Raw genomic sequence first — 17,247 nt, 5'->3', positions numbered from 1 at the left:
TAGGTGCCCTCCATGGTAACTCCACCCACATCTTGCATCACCAGTGTCTCTCTAGTTTGCTGCATTCGTGGTCTGCATCTGGGCAGTGCTCCCCTGTGACTTATCTCTCCAGTTAATGGCACGGGGCTGATTTGCCAGTCAGGACTGTCCCGCTCCCAAGGGGCTCCTGGTGCCACTGCTGAGGATTCCTCTGCTCCAGCAGCCTTTTACCCCCCTGCCTGGCTGGGCTTCCTCAGCCATCCCGCTGCCTGTCTGTGCCTTTAGTCTTTTTTTTGCCCTCATTGATGTCCCTTTTATTTCCCCTTCCATATTCCTTGCCATCTCTGCATCTCTATAGATTTGTCTTTTGGTTTTCTGTTACTTCATCTTCTGCCTTTCCACTTGTTTTGGTCCTAAGAGTTATTTCTGCTGGGGAAAGCTGTGCTTGGAGCCGCAGCACCAGTACTCTGTGTTGTCTGAAATCTCTTTTAGAGAAAGCCAGTTTCAGAAGGATTTGCAGGCTCCTTTCCTGTTGATTGAAAGGGAGACATAAAATGCAAATGTATTATTTGAGCCTCTTGGGCTTGCAAAACTGCATTGAAGATTTTGTTTGGTGAGATGAGCTTTGTATGAGAAATTTACTACTTATTTTATTCCACCTGGGGCAGCATGTGCCCTGAGGAAATCGTCTTATTTGGGGGCTTCCAGGCTTGTTGCATTGAGCAGAGATAGGAATGTAAAAACTCATTTGGTTTTATAAACAGGGAAAGTTCAACAAACCACAGAAATGGTTCATGAAGAGTTTTAATGATGGACTCAGGCCTCAAGTCTGCTGTACTGAATTCCTACTTTTCTCCCTCCCTTCCCTCTCCCGAGGAGCAGAGAACTTGGAAATGGTTCGATATGGTAAATAACTGGCATCACTTCATCCATGCTGCCTATAAGGAGATACTGGCACTTGAGTAACTGAGGATTCCACAGCCTCTGTTCACAAAATGCCCTTTCTTAGGGGCAGGCAAGGGTGCTGGGGCATGGGAAGGCTCCCTGTAAAAACAGGGCTCCTAAACCACTACCCACAGTGCTGCCTGCCCTGAGCATGGAAAGGTGGGGAGGGGGCAGTGGTGATGCCTCAGCTTCCGTGATGAGGGCTGTGGTGGCAGAGACCAGAGGGGAGTTGATTTGGGATGCCCTTTGCGGAGTCCTGCAAGCATATCACCTTATAAGCAGGCCAGCCCCATCCTGCGGTTCAGGGCCCACTGCAACACAGGCTGGGACATGAACCAACATCCCTCCATTTTCAGTAACTGTTCAGAGCAAGTAAAGTGTAGGTTTCTCTTCTGATGATTTTTTTTTTCCCCTCTTTTTTCCCCCTCATGCCAGACTTTCTCAGAAGCATGTTTCAGATGTCGTCGATGACAGCAAAGATAACATCACCATTTTTACCCGCATCCTGGACAGGCTGTTGGATGGATATGACAACCGCCTGAGACCCGGACTTGGAGGTCAGTTGGGTGGAGAGATGATGTTTTCCACAGTTGTGTAGCTTTAGAAATGAGAGGCTGCACAGATGACTTTTTAATAAGCCTGGTCCTGTCGGGAGAAGAGGCTGTTTCAGTGCCAGAGTCAGTCTGTTGCTTGTTTCCCCATTTTGATTCCGTGCTATCTTCTTGTTTAATATTTTGTGAGATGAGAGGTGCAAGTCTCTGACTGCTGTAGTCTTCTATGACATTACGTTGATAGGCCTGTAGATGGAGCAAATACGATTAAACTTATTATGCTACTTTTGTAGGCATTACCATTTCAGCAATGATGACACTAACAGTTTACAGGACCTTCAGCTTGTGTTGGTGTTGCTTTTTAGTCAGTGGGCTTTGCTACAGAACCTCTATCTTAGCATATTCTCAGTTATTTCCTACGTAGCTGTCACTTGGCACGCTCTTCTCTGTGCTGGTCTGGGCACTGGGCAGTCAGATGGGCTCTGCTGTCACCTGAGCTGCTTTTAACACCACTGCCTTTATAGCTACTGCTGCTGAGATTCCCTCCAAGCAGCTACAGTTGTTTAAGGTGATTTAAAAAGCAAAACCATGGTAGTCACCTTCTCTCCCAGCGCTTACGGTGTACATTTACTACGATGTAAGGAGGCAGAAGCAATGGGGAGATGTGTGGTGAAGACAAGAGCTTTCTTGTTGACATAAGGGACACGTGGGCCCATGTGGTTTCTTGGTGCATTGTTGTCAAAAGGCATTGCTGTGGCAGAGATGATGACCCCTCTCAGGTGCTGATGACTGTGTGCCACAGGGGCCGCTGAGGTGATGTCCCTGCACTGCTCTGAACTCTCCGACTCGGCTAAAAAGGTGTGCTGCTGGTCCACAATTCCCACCCAAACCTGGAGTCACTATGTTCTCCCCCATTCGCTGAAGGTCCTGCGGCCAAGGGAGGTTAGGAACAAGTTTTCTGAGCTCTTGCATGTTGATAGGGGCTCCAGTGATATATTGCTAGCCTAGAATTGCATCCTCCATTCCTCAGAGCAGCCTTATTGTGTCTTCCATGAGCACGTCTATACCATGGCCCTCTGCCCTGCAGCTGTCCAGAAGTACTTTTATCCCAAGCAGAGACCATGAAAAATCTGGGGAAGAAGGATTTCACCAGTGAGCATCTTCATCTCTGAGGGGCTGCAGGACCTGGACAGGAAAGGGTTGCTTTGTCTGCATAAGCCATCCATCAGTTTTATTGCTTCTGTTGCTTGTTTCTTTCCCCCAGAATTAACTGCGGTCCCACTAATAGCTTTGCTTCCTCAAGTCTCCCCGATGGCCTTATTGATTTAACTGGAACGAGTTCTGAAAGGGGACTGAGGGGGCATTTATGTTCACCGTAGGCTCGGTTGCAGACAACCTTGTGCAAAGTATTAACAAGAGGACTCCCAGGAGCCCCTTGCTGGGGAAGTTAAAACCTTTCTTGGAACATCTCTGCTCTGTTGCTTTAGATCTTTTAATAACATGCTTAACATAATAAATTGCCTTTGCCTGAACCAGACATTGCATATTTAAAGGCCGTTTTCACCTCTGATTTCCCCTCATGGAGCACACTCACAGCCCTAGATGGGAGGTTTTGACAAGGGCTACAGGTTTTGGGGGCTTTTGGCTGGCAACGAATTTTCCTCAGCATGTGTGTGTGTATGGGGTAGCCTGGTGAGCCAGGCTCTCCCCACTTTTGGCTGGACCTGTTTTGCTCAAGTCTGGGCTTTTATTCCTTGGAGGTCTGTCAGGGCTGCTATCAGGAAGAACATTAGAGGGAAAGACCTTTCCTACTGCCACTGGTGGCCAGAGAAGCAGAAATGGCCTAGTGCAGACTCTGGACTTAGGGGTTAATCAAATAGCCTGGAGTGATAGTCAGCAAGAGATGGGGTCCTGTTGTCCAAGGTTAAGAGAGATCTGTGTAGGGGATTGCTTTGCTTCAAATTAGCAGCTGTGCTGCCGGCTGGTTCAGTGACTTACAAGGTCCATTGGTTTTCCTGTCGGACAGCACTGGACAGTCCATGTAGACCTAGCACTGACTCTCCCCATTTCCCTTGGGAATAACTTCCACTTGCTTTTCTGAATATGTCAGGCAAGAACATGCATTAGCACCATGCAGTTCTGCTTTGGTGTCCGTGGAAAGGGCAGACATGGTGGTACTGTGCCCACACACAGGCTAATGGAAAGATGGACTGGCCTAAATTGTGGGTAACAAGGAAGCAGGACACACAGGGCTCCCTTCTTGGCCTTCGTTTCCCTGCTCTGTATGAGACAGATCCCTCTGAAAACACTGGGTTGGGATTCAAAGGGCTGAGTGGGGTGCAGGGCTGCAGCACCTCTCGGGGCTGTGCGGTGCTGTGTGTGCCTGGGCGCCTGTCGCCCGCATTCAGCAGAGTCATTTCCTTGTGCGCCGGGAACCGAGCAATGTTTGTTTAGGCTTTGGGAAGAGAAACTGTGTAAGCAACAGAGTGTTGATGTGGTGACTTCTCCCCTCAAGATAGCCTCTTTGTATTTATTTTCTTATCCCCCCTCTGTTTTCACCATCTGCTGCCACCCACTCTAATAGCTCCCATGCCAGAGCTCCTCTTTCTACCAGGATGCTGCATACACAAACTGAAGAAAACCAGTGCTGAGGCTGATCAGGAGCTAGGCTCTAGGCGAGGGTGGTCCTGTGCCTTGCTGCTGCTTCTGCTCCCAGGAGATGGCTCAGGACATTCTCTCCAGCGAGAAGTCCTTGCAATCTTGATGGCACATAGAGGTTTGTGAGCATACTGCAGGCTAGCTTAGAGGGGGGGAGGGTGACTGTCAGACCCCTCCTTCTGCAGGAACACCCTGTAGCACTGGGGACACAACCATTGTTGTCACAGAGAAGTCTTCTGTGGCTGACAGGAGGTTTCTCCTTGTCTCTGCCGGGTGAGCTGGAGCTGGCTTGCTGTTAGGGACAGAACTGAGTCTTGTGTTTGACGCCATGACCACTGAAATACAGTCTGGGCTTGTGGAAGGGATAACTGCATAAATAGATTGTGTTATAGGACTCAGAGTGGGGGAGGAGAGGAAGGAACTGTCAGCAGATAACCTGTGTTTCCCCTGGGAAAACACAGGGCAGATTGGTTATTAAGCCAGAAGAGGAAGAGAAATGGACCCCGAGGAGATGGAGACATCTGTTGTCATGGCCAACCTTGCCGGATAAGAAAATCTCCCTCGGAGAGAGTTTCTACGGACAGCGCTGGCCTCCATTCCCAGTCTGGAGCTGTGCAATCATGCAGATCCTCTGCCCAGCCCTTCAGGGGCTGCAATGAGTGGCATCTATTTATAGCTCTCGAATTCTCTTTGCTGGGGCTTCCTGCAGAGCTGGCACACAGAGAGGCCTCAGTTTTGAACCTGGAGTTTGGCTTGTTTGCAAGAGTCGGAGAGAGGAGATGTGGCCAGGAGAAAGAGGTAGAACTGGCTGACAAATGGAGAGACATCATATAACCGAAAACAAGAGATGGTCAGGGAGCAGTATGTGAGTGATGGGACCATGAGCGATCCTCCAAGAATGACTAATTCACAAAAATACCCTGTATATACTTGTGCTGCTTACTGTCAAGAGTGACTGAAGTTCCGCAATCCTTACACAGCCAGTGTGATTCCCAGCACAGCTACCATGAGAGGGGATGCAGTGGTTGGGTTGTTTGAAGTTTGGTGATGGTCCGTGTGCAGCTGTACCTACTGCAGACGAATTTCCTAACTGGTGAAGTTTGGGTCCATTGCGGGGCAACTGAAGCACAACCATATCTTGAATGCCTGGGGAGGGGAAGGAGGAGAGGTTTCTAGACTTGCCCCAGCCTTTTCCTTCCTTACAGTCTGGAGAATCCTTTTAACACACTTTGGCAACACATAGCTATTGGGGAGCATCTTACTGCCCAGGGAGGAGGCAAGTGGGGCCTTTCCGTAGCTATTTCCAAAACAGGGTAGGGATTGATTCCAGCTCAGTCAGAGACTGTCTGCTTCATGGGGGGCCGGGGGTGTGTCTGAGGTGCTATTTTGTGTAAGGATGAGGAACCCAGAAGGCATCTGGAGCAGTGGTGGACAAAGTGTCTGTATTGGGTGGTCAGGGGAAGCCTGCGCTCCAGATATTTGCCAGGGGATACCAGGGAAAGATTTTACCCCAAGCAAAAGGAGGAGAGCATAGGCTGTTCAGTTTTCTAAAAGATGGGCTGTAAACTTTCTAGATAAGGCAGTTTCTCCAATTGCAATTAAAAAGTAATTTGTACCATGTTAAGCAGCTAGGCTAGGATCGATTGGTGTTCTCATTCCTGGATGCAGCATCGCTTATAAGGTAACTCATGGTATTTCTTTGAAGCTTCTACCTCATGTCTCTGGAGTCCCTGAATGGCTGACTCGGCCACGCTGAGGGAGTGGTGGCTGGCGAGCATCCTGCCAGTCTGTGTCTGCACAACATGCGCCTGGACAGATGAGGGGTAGGAGCCTGCCGAAATTTTGAGAGCATGGGGTTTACTGAGACCAGCAAACACAGGCAACTGGATTAAAGCAGTGCAGTTCCCTAGGCAGAACAAGACACTCAGCCCTTTGGTTTCTTCTCCCTTGGGGACAGGGCATGGCACCCATTCCTTGTCCTCAGGGTTGGCAGTAAGTGGGACACATCCAGGCAGAGGGGAAGCCCCAGATTGTACCTTCACACCTGGATGTATCCAGAGAGTGAAAGCAACTCAGGCTCATGGGTGTCTCCTCTTCATTATCTCCACTGGGTTGCTCTTTGTGGCTTGTCTGTCAGCATCTCCCTTCCCACGATTAGCTCAGCGCAGATGCCCCTAGACTCGAGTAGGTTTTGGTGCAGTCACTCTCTGCTTCTCTCAGTAAGACTCAAATCAAGGATACCCAACATGGGCCTACAGTAGCTTTTATCTGGCTTTACTGTGTCAGTTCTGCCCTGCTAATGATGTTGATTTGTAGCCACCTGTTAATATTTATCCTGCTGGTGTATTCCCTTTATTCTTTTGTAAGTGAAGTGACCTCGGTTGGACTTTTTCTTGTTTCTTCTTTCTGCGATGCAGTGTTTCTTCCTGCTTTTTTGATGACAGTGTAGTTTGGCAGAATGGCTTCTGAGCAAGCGAGAAACATCTGTATCCTTGTCTTGCCACCTGTATTTCACTCATTCAGATGCAGATGGACAAGAACTTTTGGACTTAAGTTCAAAGTTCAGAGAGGCTCCCTTTAGGTTGAAATGTTCCTCTGAGATGCCTGGTGTGTTACACCTCAGCGCATCCCTCATTTTGTCCTGACCTCCTGCAGGTAAGGGCTTGTCTTTTATTATGTGAGCATTAAGGCAGAGGGGCTGAAATACAATAATTAAATTATAGAACTGCCTTCTCGAAAGTGCAGTGCTCCTCAAGCTGGAACAGTGAGGGCTTATCTGGCTGGCAAGATTCAAGAAGAAAGCTGTTTGCAGTGAGAGTAACCCGTAACAGTGGGTAGAAATTGTTAAAATGTGCAGACTGAAGTTTAGAGAACTTGTGTTCCCTAAAGTCTGGATCAAATGTTGAAACTGTCCTTTTCTTCTGCAGATAGGTTGCAAAGCCCTGGGGAAGGGACCCTCACGATCTCTTTGGGTGTGTGTAAAGTTGCAGCATGCAGCAGCCCAGCTTTCGGGTGCTCAGTGGTGGACAGAGGGGTGGTGGCAGGGCTGCTCTTCGTCCCTTGGCAGCAGCATTGGCCACTGCCTGTGACTGTGGGGACACCTGAGCAGTGGTGGCAGAGTCCCACTGCAGTGTGTCCCACAGGCCATTGCAGCAGAGCTGGTCCCCAGGTGTTCAGGGAGGCCCGACTTTGTCTGGCTTCGAGCTCTTCTGCAGTTTTTTCACCTGCATGCGATGAAGCTACCTACGGTTTGTCACAAACATTATCTCTAGGCCCATTGTTTGTGCAAGAGAAACATTACATGACAAATCCAGTGGTCCTTTGTGGTTTGTTATGAATTCCAGGGTTTCAGGACTGTGTTTAATCTGTTTTTCTGTCTTAATGTTCCACCTCTCCCAACTTCTCATGTCTTCTCTCTGATCTGACTTCATGCCTTGTATTGATTACTCCAGGGGGAGGAATTTGATCCTTTCTTAGGAAAAAAATCCATGTCTTATCTCAGATTTTTGTCTTTGTCTGAGATTCCTTGGTGAGTTTTAATTTGAAGCTGAGGCGTTGCCTGAACAGCGTTTTCTACTATTTACCTTTCTGGGCAATGGGGACCCTGCTCTGTCTTGTCAATCTTCTGAAGTTAAGATCTATGAACAAATTAAAAAAAGGTTGTCTTCCTCTTGGATGCAGCTCTCCAAAGGCAGCTTTGCCATGGATTAGCACAGCCCTGATGCTCTCCTCTCTCATGCAGAAATCCCAGTTGTGCTGCTGTTTAAACCCACGGCGTACAGGGAGGGGGAGCTCTGTGTGAAAAGGCATGCACACATTAGAAGGCAAGTGAGGAATATGGGCTTGACAGCTATGCCTGAGGGTGAAAGTCTTCTCTTAAATAAGTTATGAATTTGCTTAGGGAAACAAGCCTGTATCAAAGCTTCAGGGATATCGCAAACACTCCGGAGGGGTCAGAAACCCATTGTGAAAAGAGATTCATAGCTTTTGGTGTGAAACGGCACCTGGGCTTCAGGTCAGCACCAGGTCTTTTGGGGGCATCTCACAGCTGCCTGTGACCCTGCAGTGCAGTGGGAGGGAGTGGACCACCACGGTGGGTCAATGCCCAGCCACCCTCTCCACGGGGCAGTTGCGTGGCCGAAGCTGATCACCAGGGAGGAGGCTGTCCTCAGGCTGCAACCTCCTGGGCTCTCCAGAGGGGCCACAGCCAAGCCCCCAGGCTGCTGGGCTGTGGAGGGGAAGGTGTTTCTCATGCTACTTTGGATGCCTTTTTTTAGATGGTGCCTTCATTTGCTGTGTGTGGTTCCAGTGAGGAGTCTGCCCCAAGCTGCTAGCCCCTCCATAGATCCACACATGTAAGCAAGAAGTAAGATTTTTCCCAAAGGCTGAGAAATTTCTCTGGGAAAGTGAATCCATTTGGAGGAAGTTTTACCCCGGTAATTTGTACTGGAGGAATGCCTTGCAGCTTCAGTGCTAGATCAGACACCTGCAGTGAATCAGTGTGAGCATTAGGCAGCAGATCCCTGCTGGGGGGAAGCTGGTGGGTACATGTTGGAGACGGGATGGCGTTATTTGTTTATAATGACTTTGGAAGATAGGAGCTGGTGTTTAAGCATGTTGAACATGTGTTAGATGGTTTTAAGAACATTAGTAGATGATGTTAGAGATGGCTATAAACTGCTTGCAAGGATGTCTTTATTGATCTGTTGGACTATGGCAGCTTCTCATTTACTAGAATTTCCATTCACTTACTCCCACATAAAGGATTTATAATGTGTCTTTGATATGGATTGTGAAATAAGATTTTTTTTTCATATTAGATATTATAGAGTTTAAAAACAACTTTCATTGGTTTATTCTGGGAAGCTGGTGGTGAAACAACTGGTCAAATACTGAGGAAACAGCAGCTATTTTATTCATTGAGCTGGAGGATAAAATGTTTGCAGCAGTTTATGTACCTTTACTGAGGCACTGATTATGTCTGATGAGGTGAAGTCATTGATCATGTTTGTGGTGAATTTCAGCCCGGTTCCACTGGAAGAAGCAATCAAATCACATCTACCTGGCCCCTTTGCGGTGGGGGGGTTATTGCTGCTGATTCAGACCTGTTAGCTTGTTAATGCTGTTTCATTTATTTAAAGGTTATTGTTTGGTTAAATAAAAATATTGGCATATTCATGAGGCTCTGGAAGATGCATGGGGCTTTGGGGAGTGAGTTGCTGCGAGGCAATGAGGCTAAACCGTTCAGGGTCCCTTAACCAAGTAGTTAAGTGTCAGTGAAATTCTCACCCTGTTGCAGTAAATGGCACAACTCTCACTGAGTCTGGTGGGCCAGGAGGTTTATGTAATGATTTCTCTGTCTGTGTGTACTAACCTGTAGCTTACTTTAAAAATCTCCTTCGGAAGGACAGACAGCTAATGTTTATTTAAAAAAATAAACAAAAATGGAGTACTGGCAACTGTAAACATAGAGTATAGCTTAGAGTTTTTAATCTGCAATTTGCGTTGTGAGAAAAGGACACCCCGTTCACTTCACCTTCTGGAATAACATAATTCAAACCAAAGTGATGGGAACAATAGGCATGGAAAAAGCATATGATTTCCCCTCCCTCCCCCAAACCTGCAGGAAAATTGCATTGATGACAAAGTTAATACTGAATCAGTGGATGGAATGATTCATGACTGGAGCAAAATAAATTGTGTCTGAAAATTCAAGACACTATTTCAACCTTGCAAAAGTCATTTCAGATGCCTCTTTTTTGGAAGGATCAGTTCTGATAGAGGAAACTCTGTGAAGGAAAGGATCTGATGACTGTAAAAAAAACCACAAAACCACAATTTGCAAAACACAGCAATTTGCACAGGGGAAGGTAGCAGAGGCTGTGCATAAGGCTTACTGCACCCATCTGAATTCTTGCCGAGGAAGTTCTTTGTATCCATACAGGCCAGATCAGATTTTTGCAGTCCTGCATTTGTACTTAGTCACCTGAAGACATGTCTCCTGGAGAGCTGTGAATGTCACTTTAGCCAGTTAAGGCTACTGTCCTGCAAAAAGTAAAGGTACAAACTCTTCTTTCCACAAGTTGTGTTTTCTGTAAAGGGTCCGTGCACATGTGGGTATTGAATTACAGACTTTTGTGCTTGCAAGATTAGAGCTGTTTCCTTTGGACAGATGCACCTAGTCTCACCCGAGAATTTGAAAAAGCCTTTTCCTAGAAAAGGGCCCTGTCTGCTTGCATGAGGAAGGGTTAAAGAACAAAAGCATGAAAACTCCTTTCTTCTTTCCTGATCAATCTAGCCATAATCATGAGAGAAGCTTTCTGATAGCTTGTTTTTGTCATGTAACGTTAATACCATGAAGTCCACTTTGGCAAGGAAAGCGACGTATGATTAATGGGCAAATCAGGAAAGTGGATGCGATTTTTATACAAAAGAGAAGGTATTTAACTGCAGAAGGCATTGTGTGGGCATAGCTGTGCTGCAGATGAGATCTTTCCTCTCCAGCCGGACGGGACTTCCTCCTCAGGCATCCCAGCGGTGGTGTTGGGGGCCACAAGGTCCCAGGCTGGGCTGGTTCCCCCGCATGCCCCACTCTGTGCACACACCTTCAGTGGGTCCCAGTTTGCTGCCAGCCAGAAAAGGAACTGAATCTAACAAATAAGAGGAGAAACAGGTGGGACAGGGGTGAGGTTAGGAGTATGCAAGTGCCTCTGAATACCTGCAGAGAAAGTTGGTTGAAACAGGTGAAAGTATCTTTAAGCCTCTGCCTCCATCCACTGTTGTTTTGGGGTTTTTTTTAGAGCTTTAGATCCATTGGAATTAGTTATTTTGATGCAGAATGCATTAAAAAGGGAAAAGAGAAAAAAAAAAACCCACCACCAAACCCTATCTGGACTGATTTGTTCCCAGAAAGATGTTTAATTTTGTATGTATAATTGAAAGGGCTAAATATAGCTGTATTAATATTTATGGGTCTTATGTTGGAGTCAATACAAGAGCTGCTGTTCAAGGCAATTAAGCTTTACCTTTTCGTATCTAGGATTTCAGCATTTGGAGATGACAGTAGTTGTGTGACCTGCATCCAAGAGAGAAAAAACTAAAAGCATGCCATTATCTGTTGAATATGATACTCTGTATTTAATGCTGTTTGCTGACAGGCAGTTTGTCTCCAACAAGGGTGATCTCTCAGAAGCAGGACTGCTGTCTAAATAGGGGGGAAATCTGAGAAATCAGTAGGCTCAGAGGCTTGCAGGAGAACTGTCCCCACGGTTGATGCTGTGTTTTGGGAGGGACTGAGTGACCAGACTATCTCACGGCATCAGAAAGTGGGCATTGCCCATCCCTGTTGCATCAGTAGCTGGTGGGACTGAGAGGAAACTGAATGTGGTGGCATTTCATGGACTCCATTCGTCTTCATACCACCTCCACCCTGGAGCCAGGGCATGGGAAACGCGACCCTCAACAGCTCGTGTGCGGAGGCGCATGGGGCAGGAAGAGCTGTTTGCACTCCGTGCCTGGGCTTGGGCTATCTGTGCCTGTCTGCAGGGCTGGTCACAACCTTCATGTCATTAAAGCACAGGGAAAGCAAAGCCTGTCCAGAGATCTGAGCTGCTGTAGGGAGCGTGTGCGCGGGGAATTAGGTCGAGGCTGTAACGATGAAAACAAGTCAGTTTGCATTAATAGCACAGGCAAAATGATGATGTGCTTGATTTCTAAAGCACTGCCTTTCAAGAGAAGGGTATCACTAGGATAACACGACAAGAGTCCTGGCAGCAGTTGAATTGCCCTGCATTGCTGCTTTTTGGAAGCTGCAGCTCCTCACTGCTCCAGCTAACAAGGAAGCTGTTAGACACTGTAAAATCTCTCACTGGTAAGGACTGTCTGAATCTTGCCTTTCTACTAAATTTGATCAACGTGTCGGATTTTTCCTTTCTTCCAGTTGGACTCTAATAACTGCCTCTGAGAAGGACTGCAGTAAGGAGCCTCGGTCACGGCTGCTCTGCAGCCTCCTCGGGGAGTGAGGGGTTAACCTGCTCTCCCCAGGGCAGATGCTCACAGCCAGGGCTGCAGACGGAGGTTGTGTCAGTCAGGATGAGCTTGGTGCTCGCCCCTTCTTGTAGGACTCATGCACCCCACAAATTTTAAAGATTTGTGTGGGTGGTTTTTGATTCACTGGTGCATTGTGTATTTTGGTAGCTGAAAGCCTTTTAACCCCCTTCAGTAAGCATCAGGGGAATGTGTTTTCCAATAGCTTTCATTAGCTTTTGCTGTTGGAGCACAATAGCTGCTTAACCAGGGAGGGAAAAGTGGAAATCAAATGGCACACCCGTGGAGGTAGAAATGGTGTCCACACTCTTAATGGTTGGAAATGAGTTCTCAACTCCAAATGGCCCTTCTGAATTCAGCCATGGCTCTGGGGATTTGCACCAGGTGATGCTGACCCCAGCAGATCAGAATTTCCAATTACAGATGACAATATCCTTGCCAAAAGGTGTTGGCTTGATAGTAAAGAATTGTTCCTTGGTGTTCCTGAGAGCAAGCCAGTGCAGGGCTTAGTCCCACCTCATCTCTATTCCTGAACAAGGGCAAGCCAAGCTATGTATTAAGGAACAAGGAAATTGCACCAGTTAAATTTAAAAAAACTCACTTAGCTAAAGCAGCACAAGCCCCATGAATATTTATCTGATGTTATGGAAGCATGTGGACTCCCACCTACTTTATTAAATTGATTTTCCATAAAAATGCCAGTGGAAGATGTTTGATTAATGGCTGGTGGGACAATACAATTAATGTGAAGTCTAGAGTCAGCAAGAAGTGTCCCCTAAGCCCGTGTGTCCCTGCTGGAGGCTGGGCTAAGAAAATGTTTCTAAATTGCTCAGAGGGACAACAGCAGTGTTTATCCATGTGGTTTCTACCATGGGGTGAACGGAAGCTGATGTTTTGCAGCTGTTTGGCTGGTGCCTGGTTTTACTGAGGGCCAATGTCCTCACCTTGAAGCCGGTGTGTGGCTTTTGCTCACAGCGCTCTCGTTTTCCTCTGCTTTTCATACCCCTCTGAGCAGGCTGCACCTGAGAATTAAACACAGCAGCGAGGTTCAGGGATCATGTTGGGTTTGCGTGAGGCTTCCTGGGCCTTTGCATTTAAACATGCCTGGGATTAGCTCCATCAGCCTCTGGATCCTCTCAGCTCCTACCAATTTACCTGCTTGGATTTGTCTCCTGAAGGAAGGCAATTTGAAGCTGTAATGTTACAGCTCTATTAGAGAGCAGTAAGAATGGTTTCTTGCTGGGACCCTTGCCAGGGCTGGTGCTGCCTCTTTCCAATGAGCTGTCGGGAGCTCGGGTGGCAGATGCTGAGCATGGTGCAAGTGAGGTTCGTGGGCACTGTGGTACCCAGGGCTTTGGTGATCCGAGGAGCCTGGACATCCCTGTGGGGTGAGGGGGCCTCCCTGCCCCTGCAGGGCAGTGGGCCTGGGGGCTGCCTGCACAGCTTGAAGCAGAAGCTCTCCCTGGGATCCTGCAAAAAATCTTTGGAAGCTTCTGTGGGTGGGATGTTACATCTCACTTTGTCTGCAGGGGGTCTCTGAGCCAGAGGCACAGGTTTTTTGGGTGTAATGGTTAGAAGAGGACTGTGTGGGAGCGGAAGCAGGTAGCATGCCTCGGCGCGGCCGGGAAGGCAGCGTGTTAGGCAGGGAGGTGGGTCCATCTCAGCATCCCTCAGCTCCACAACCATGGAGCCCGGAGAGATACCGCACTGCTGTGAACCGCTGCAACAGAGTGCCCGAGCGGCACCAGATAACCAAGACCTGGGGCACAAATCCTTCCCCCAGTCAATGTGGGAGCCCCATGCACAGGGTCCTGTGCTGGGGAGCAGGATCAGTGCTCTGATGTGCTCACCCCTTCCCGGAGGGCTCGTGGTACCCATTGGGCTACAGCCAGATGGCACAGGGAGAGCAACTGGGGACAGAGATCATGCAGATGCTCCTGATGTTGCCCTCCGAGCCTGAGAGGCTCTTGTAGTGGTCTTTATTTGGCAGTACTTTGGGTTGTTGTCTGCATGCAAATGTATAACGAGGTCTGTGATGGCTCTCTGCCTGCAGAAGAGGGGGTCCCTGGGCAGCACCCATGCCAGCAGGCAGTGAATGGGTGCAGGCACTTTCAGCGTGTGCTGGATTGGTTGGGCACTCCCCTGCTGTGCTTGCATTACCGGGGAGCTGGGCTGAGACTGGGCATGTGGGAACAGAAAGGAATGGAGAAAAAATAAAAGGGAGCGGGTTCTGGCTAATAGGTATGTGGCAGAAAAAGAGAGGAGAGTTCTGGTTGAAAACAGAAGCTGAGAAAAGGCAGATTGGCAGCCAGCATATTTCTGGAGACAGCTTTCTTCTCTGTAGGATGTGAGTCGCCTAAGAAATGTGTCAATAAAGCACACTTGCAGGCACCGTCTCTAATAAATATATATTTAAGAGAGACATTTCTTCAAATCTTCTGCTAGGAGATGTCTAATGATGAAGGGATGGCATGAAGAATGGCATCTCCAGTGGAAGCCGAGAGTTGCCATGGCAACTGGAACGCTTTGAATGCATATCGCTAAAACAAGAAAACATTCTCCCTAGCAAAGGAAATTAAAAATTACATCTGGAGGCATCTGCCCTCTGCTTGTCTCTGATGAGAGTATTAGAGTATTATGCAGCATATCGTAATTCATGTAGTGGGCAGAACTGAAAATCTGACATTTGTTGCCAAATTTTTGTGAGTGACTATGACAAAAAGCCTTCCTCCACAGGACAGACAATGCTGGTGTCTGAACAGTGCTGGGGAGGGGAAGATTTAGGACCATAATGGAATTTCCTCTGAAAGGGTTTTGCTCACCTGGGGATAAAACAACCCAAGGACACAAATAAGCCTGTCTTGGCACGTGTGGATCACCCCGCTGCTCCTGGGATTTGCTGGCCCTGTTTGCCAGCCAGTGACTTCTCTGGGAGGTGTGGGGAAGCCGGGTGAGAGGGGAGATGTGATGGAGGGGCACAGTGTGTGTCCGGGGATTTAGCTTGTGTTTCAGAGACTCTCTGTTGATCCTTGCGTGTCTGGGACAGGAGACACAGGAGGAGTTATTTCCACGTGGCAGAGGTGGACTCGCAGTCCATGCTGTCTAATGCATTGCTTGGTGCCTTGGCAGCAAGGTGTGCAGAGGGAAGACAGGGAGACAGGCGAGCCCAGGCAGTGAGGAGAGGTTGCTGTGCTCTATGACAGGACTCCAGCATCAGAGGAAATGCTAAATTGACCAGTGCAAGGCAATGTGAATGAAATAAGTTTATTTGTACCATGTATTGGCATTGCTGCTAACTCAATGAGCAGTGGCTATGCAGCCCAGTGACCCGTGCGTGATGGGGGAGAGGCAGCTCGGTGGAGACCATGGCTCTGCAGGCAGCTCAGCAGTCACACAGTCCTACCTTGGGGTGCATAAGGAAGGGAAAGCACTTGTCTGCCTTGCCCTTGGGGCAGTGGTGAAGGATGCCGAAAGCCTCACCGGAGGCACACCATCACGGGAGCTGATTAAGTTCTTCTGCTGAAGGAAATGCCAGCCAGGAGCTAACGGAAAAGAGAACCAGAGTGCAAATTACTGTGTTGCTCCCTGCTATGGTTTTCTTGTATCTTTATCTCAGTACCTGAAGCTGGCCTCAGGGGACAAGCTTGAGAACTAAATGGACTCTTCCTCTCAGCTATACAGCAAGACCCAGGAGCCACTTCTTTTTTTTCTTTTCTGCACACCACAGTTTGTCGTGCGGTCTGACAATCCTCAGTCTGCAGAGCAACCCTGAACAAGTTATAGCCAGAGGCATGAGAAGGCAGCGCTGAGGCTCAAAGCTCTAGGTGACCCTGCTTTGGCAGAGGGGTTGGACTAGATCCACAGCGGTCCCTTCCAACCCTTACCATTCTGTGATTCTCTAAAAGGCAGATGGGGAAACTGAGGCACAGTGGACCTCCATTACATGCTCAGTGCCATGGTGCAGATTAGCACCAAGGGTGAGACTGGAGCTCAGAGCTCAGCCTACAAACCTCACGCACTTGATTGAGACATCTGGTTGATTCTTTCTGCCTCTGCGATGACATAAAATTAATGAAATGCAGTGTGTCTCTCATTTGCTTTTTCTTGCATTTCCCTACTTGTTTTTGGGCTTTCCAGTCTTTCCAGCTGTTTTCTATGTATCAATGATTATCAGGTTAGCAATGGCAGTTTTGTATTGCACTCTTGTGCTTATCTTTTTTCTGGGGATCTGCCTTGAGCTCTGATGAATTACAGAGCTCAGTAATTGCTTTACAAATGCTGGCACTGATCTGAAGTTTTTGCAGCTCCTCTTCAAGCATGTGAGTGGCTTGTTGGGAGGTGATGATTTCTGTTGAAGAAAGACTTGCTGAGAATGAGTTAAGAAAACGTTCAATGTTTTTAGGAAAGAGGGTAAGCAAGGTCAGTCTGCAGGCTCCCTGATAGAGAAGCTTCAGAGGTGTACCATGTCCGCACAGGTTCTGGATAACCTTGGTCTAATGACTGACTCTCCCAGCTGAGCTATGTACATATAAAGGGACAGAGCAAAGGCAGCAGCCCAGTGGCTGCTTTGTTCTGGTGCCTTCTCTCTCCTGTGTATGTGCAACTTCAGCCACAGTACCGGGGCCACGGGACCTGTGCAGTCCTTCCTTGGGGGTACTGTTTGCCAAGATGCTTTGATGTGGTCAAGAAGAACATTGTCACTAGCCCCTAAAGAGGGAAATTAACTGAAGATGAGGTCAGGAAGGTAGGCCCAAAACAAAACACAGGCATTTTGCAAGTAACGTGGAGAGGTTTGCCTGATGCTGAAGTACCAGTCTGGCACTTTTACCCTCATCTCATTGCTCCCTCTGGTGCGTACAGCTGTGCAGACACCCTGCGGGACCACCCTGTGGTCAGCAAAATTCTCCTGGTTTTGGTTTCTTTAGGGCCACAGCTGGTACCGGCAGCACGGTGTTGTCCGAATGCTCTTCCCCTGTCCGCTGGGACTGGCAGGGATTCCCTTCCCTGAGCACCTCTGGCTTAGCCATCAAGGGCAGACTCTAATACTGAGTATGTTAAATTATGCATG

General features: G+C 48.1%; 1 protein-coding gene across 2 annotated transcripts in view; it reads left to right on the top strand.

Moving 5' to 3' along the window:
• The window catches only part of LOC104329532 (gamma-aminobutyric acid type A receptor subunit alpha3), an 80,207-nt gene that overhangs the window by 12,840 nt on the left and 50,120 nt on the right, over positions 1 to 17,247 (top strand). For both annotated transcript variants that reach the window (XM_075435248.1, XM_075435247.1), the window contains exon 3: positions 1,360 to 1,481. In XM_075435248.1, the coding sequence (XP_075291363.1) occupies positions 1,360 to 1,481 (122 nt within the window). The remainder of the gene's footprint in view (positions 1 to 1,359; positions 1,482 to 17,247) is intronic.

The sequence above is a fragment of the Opisthocomus hoazin genome, chromosome 14 (assembly GCF_030867145.1).
Source record: "Opisthocomus hoazin isolate bOpiHoa1 chromosome 14, bOpiHoa1.hap1, whole genome shotgun sequence".
NCBI classification, from domain to species: Eukaryota; Metazoa; Chordata; class Aves; order Opisthocomiformes; family Opisthocomidae; genus Opisthocomus; species Opisthocomus hoazin.
This window is presented reverse-complemented; position numbering and strand designations above follow the sequence as displayed.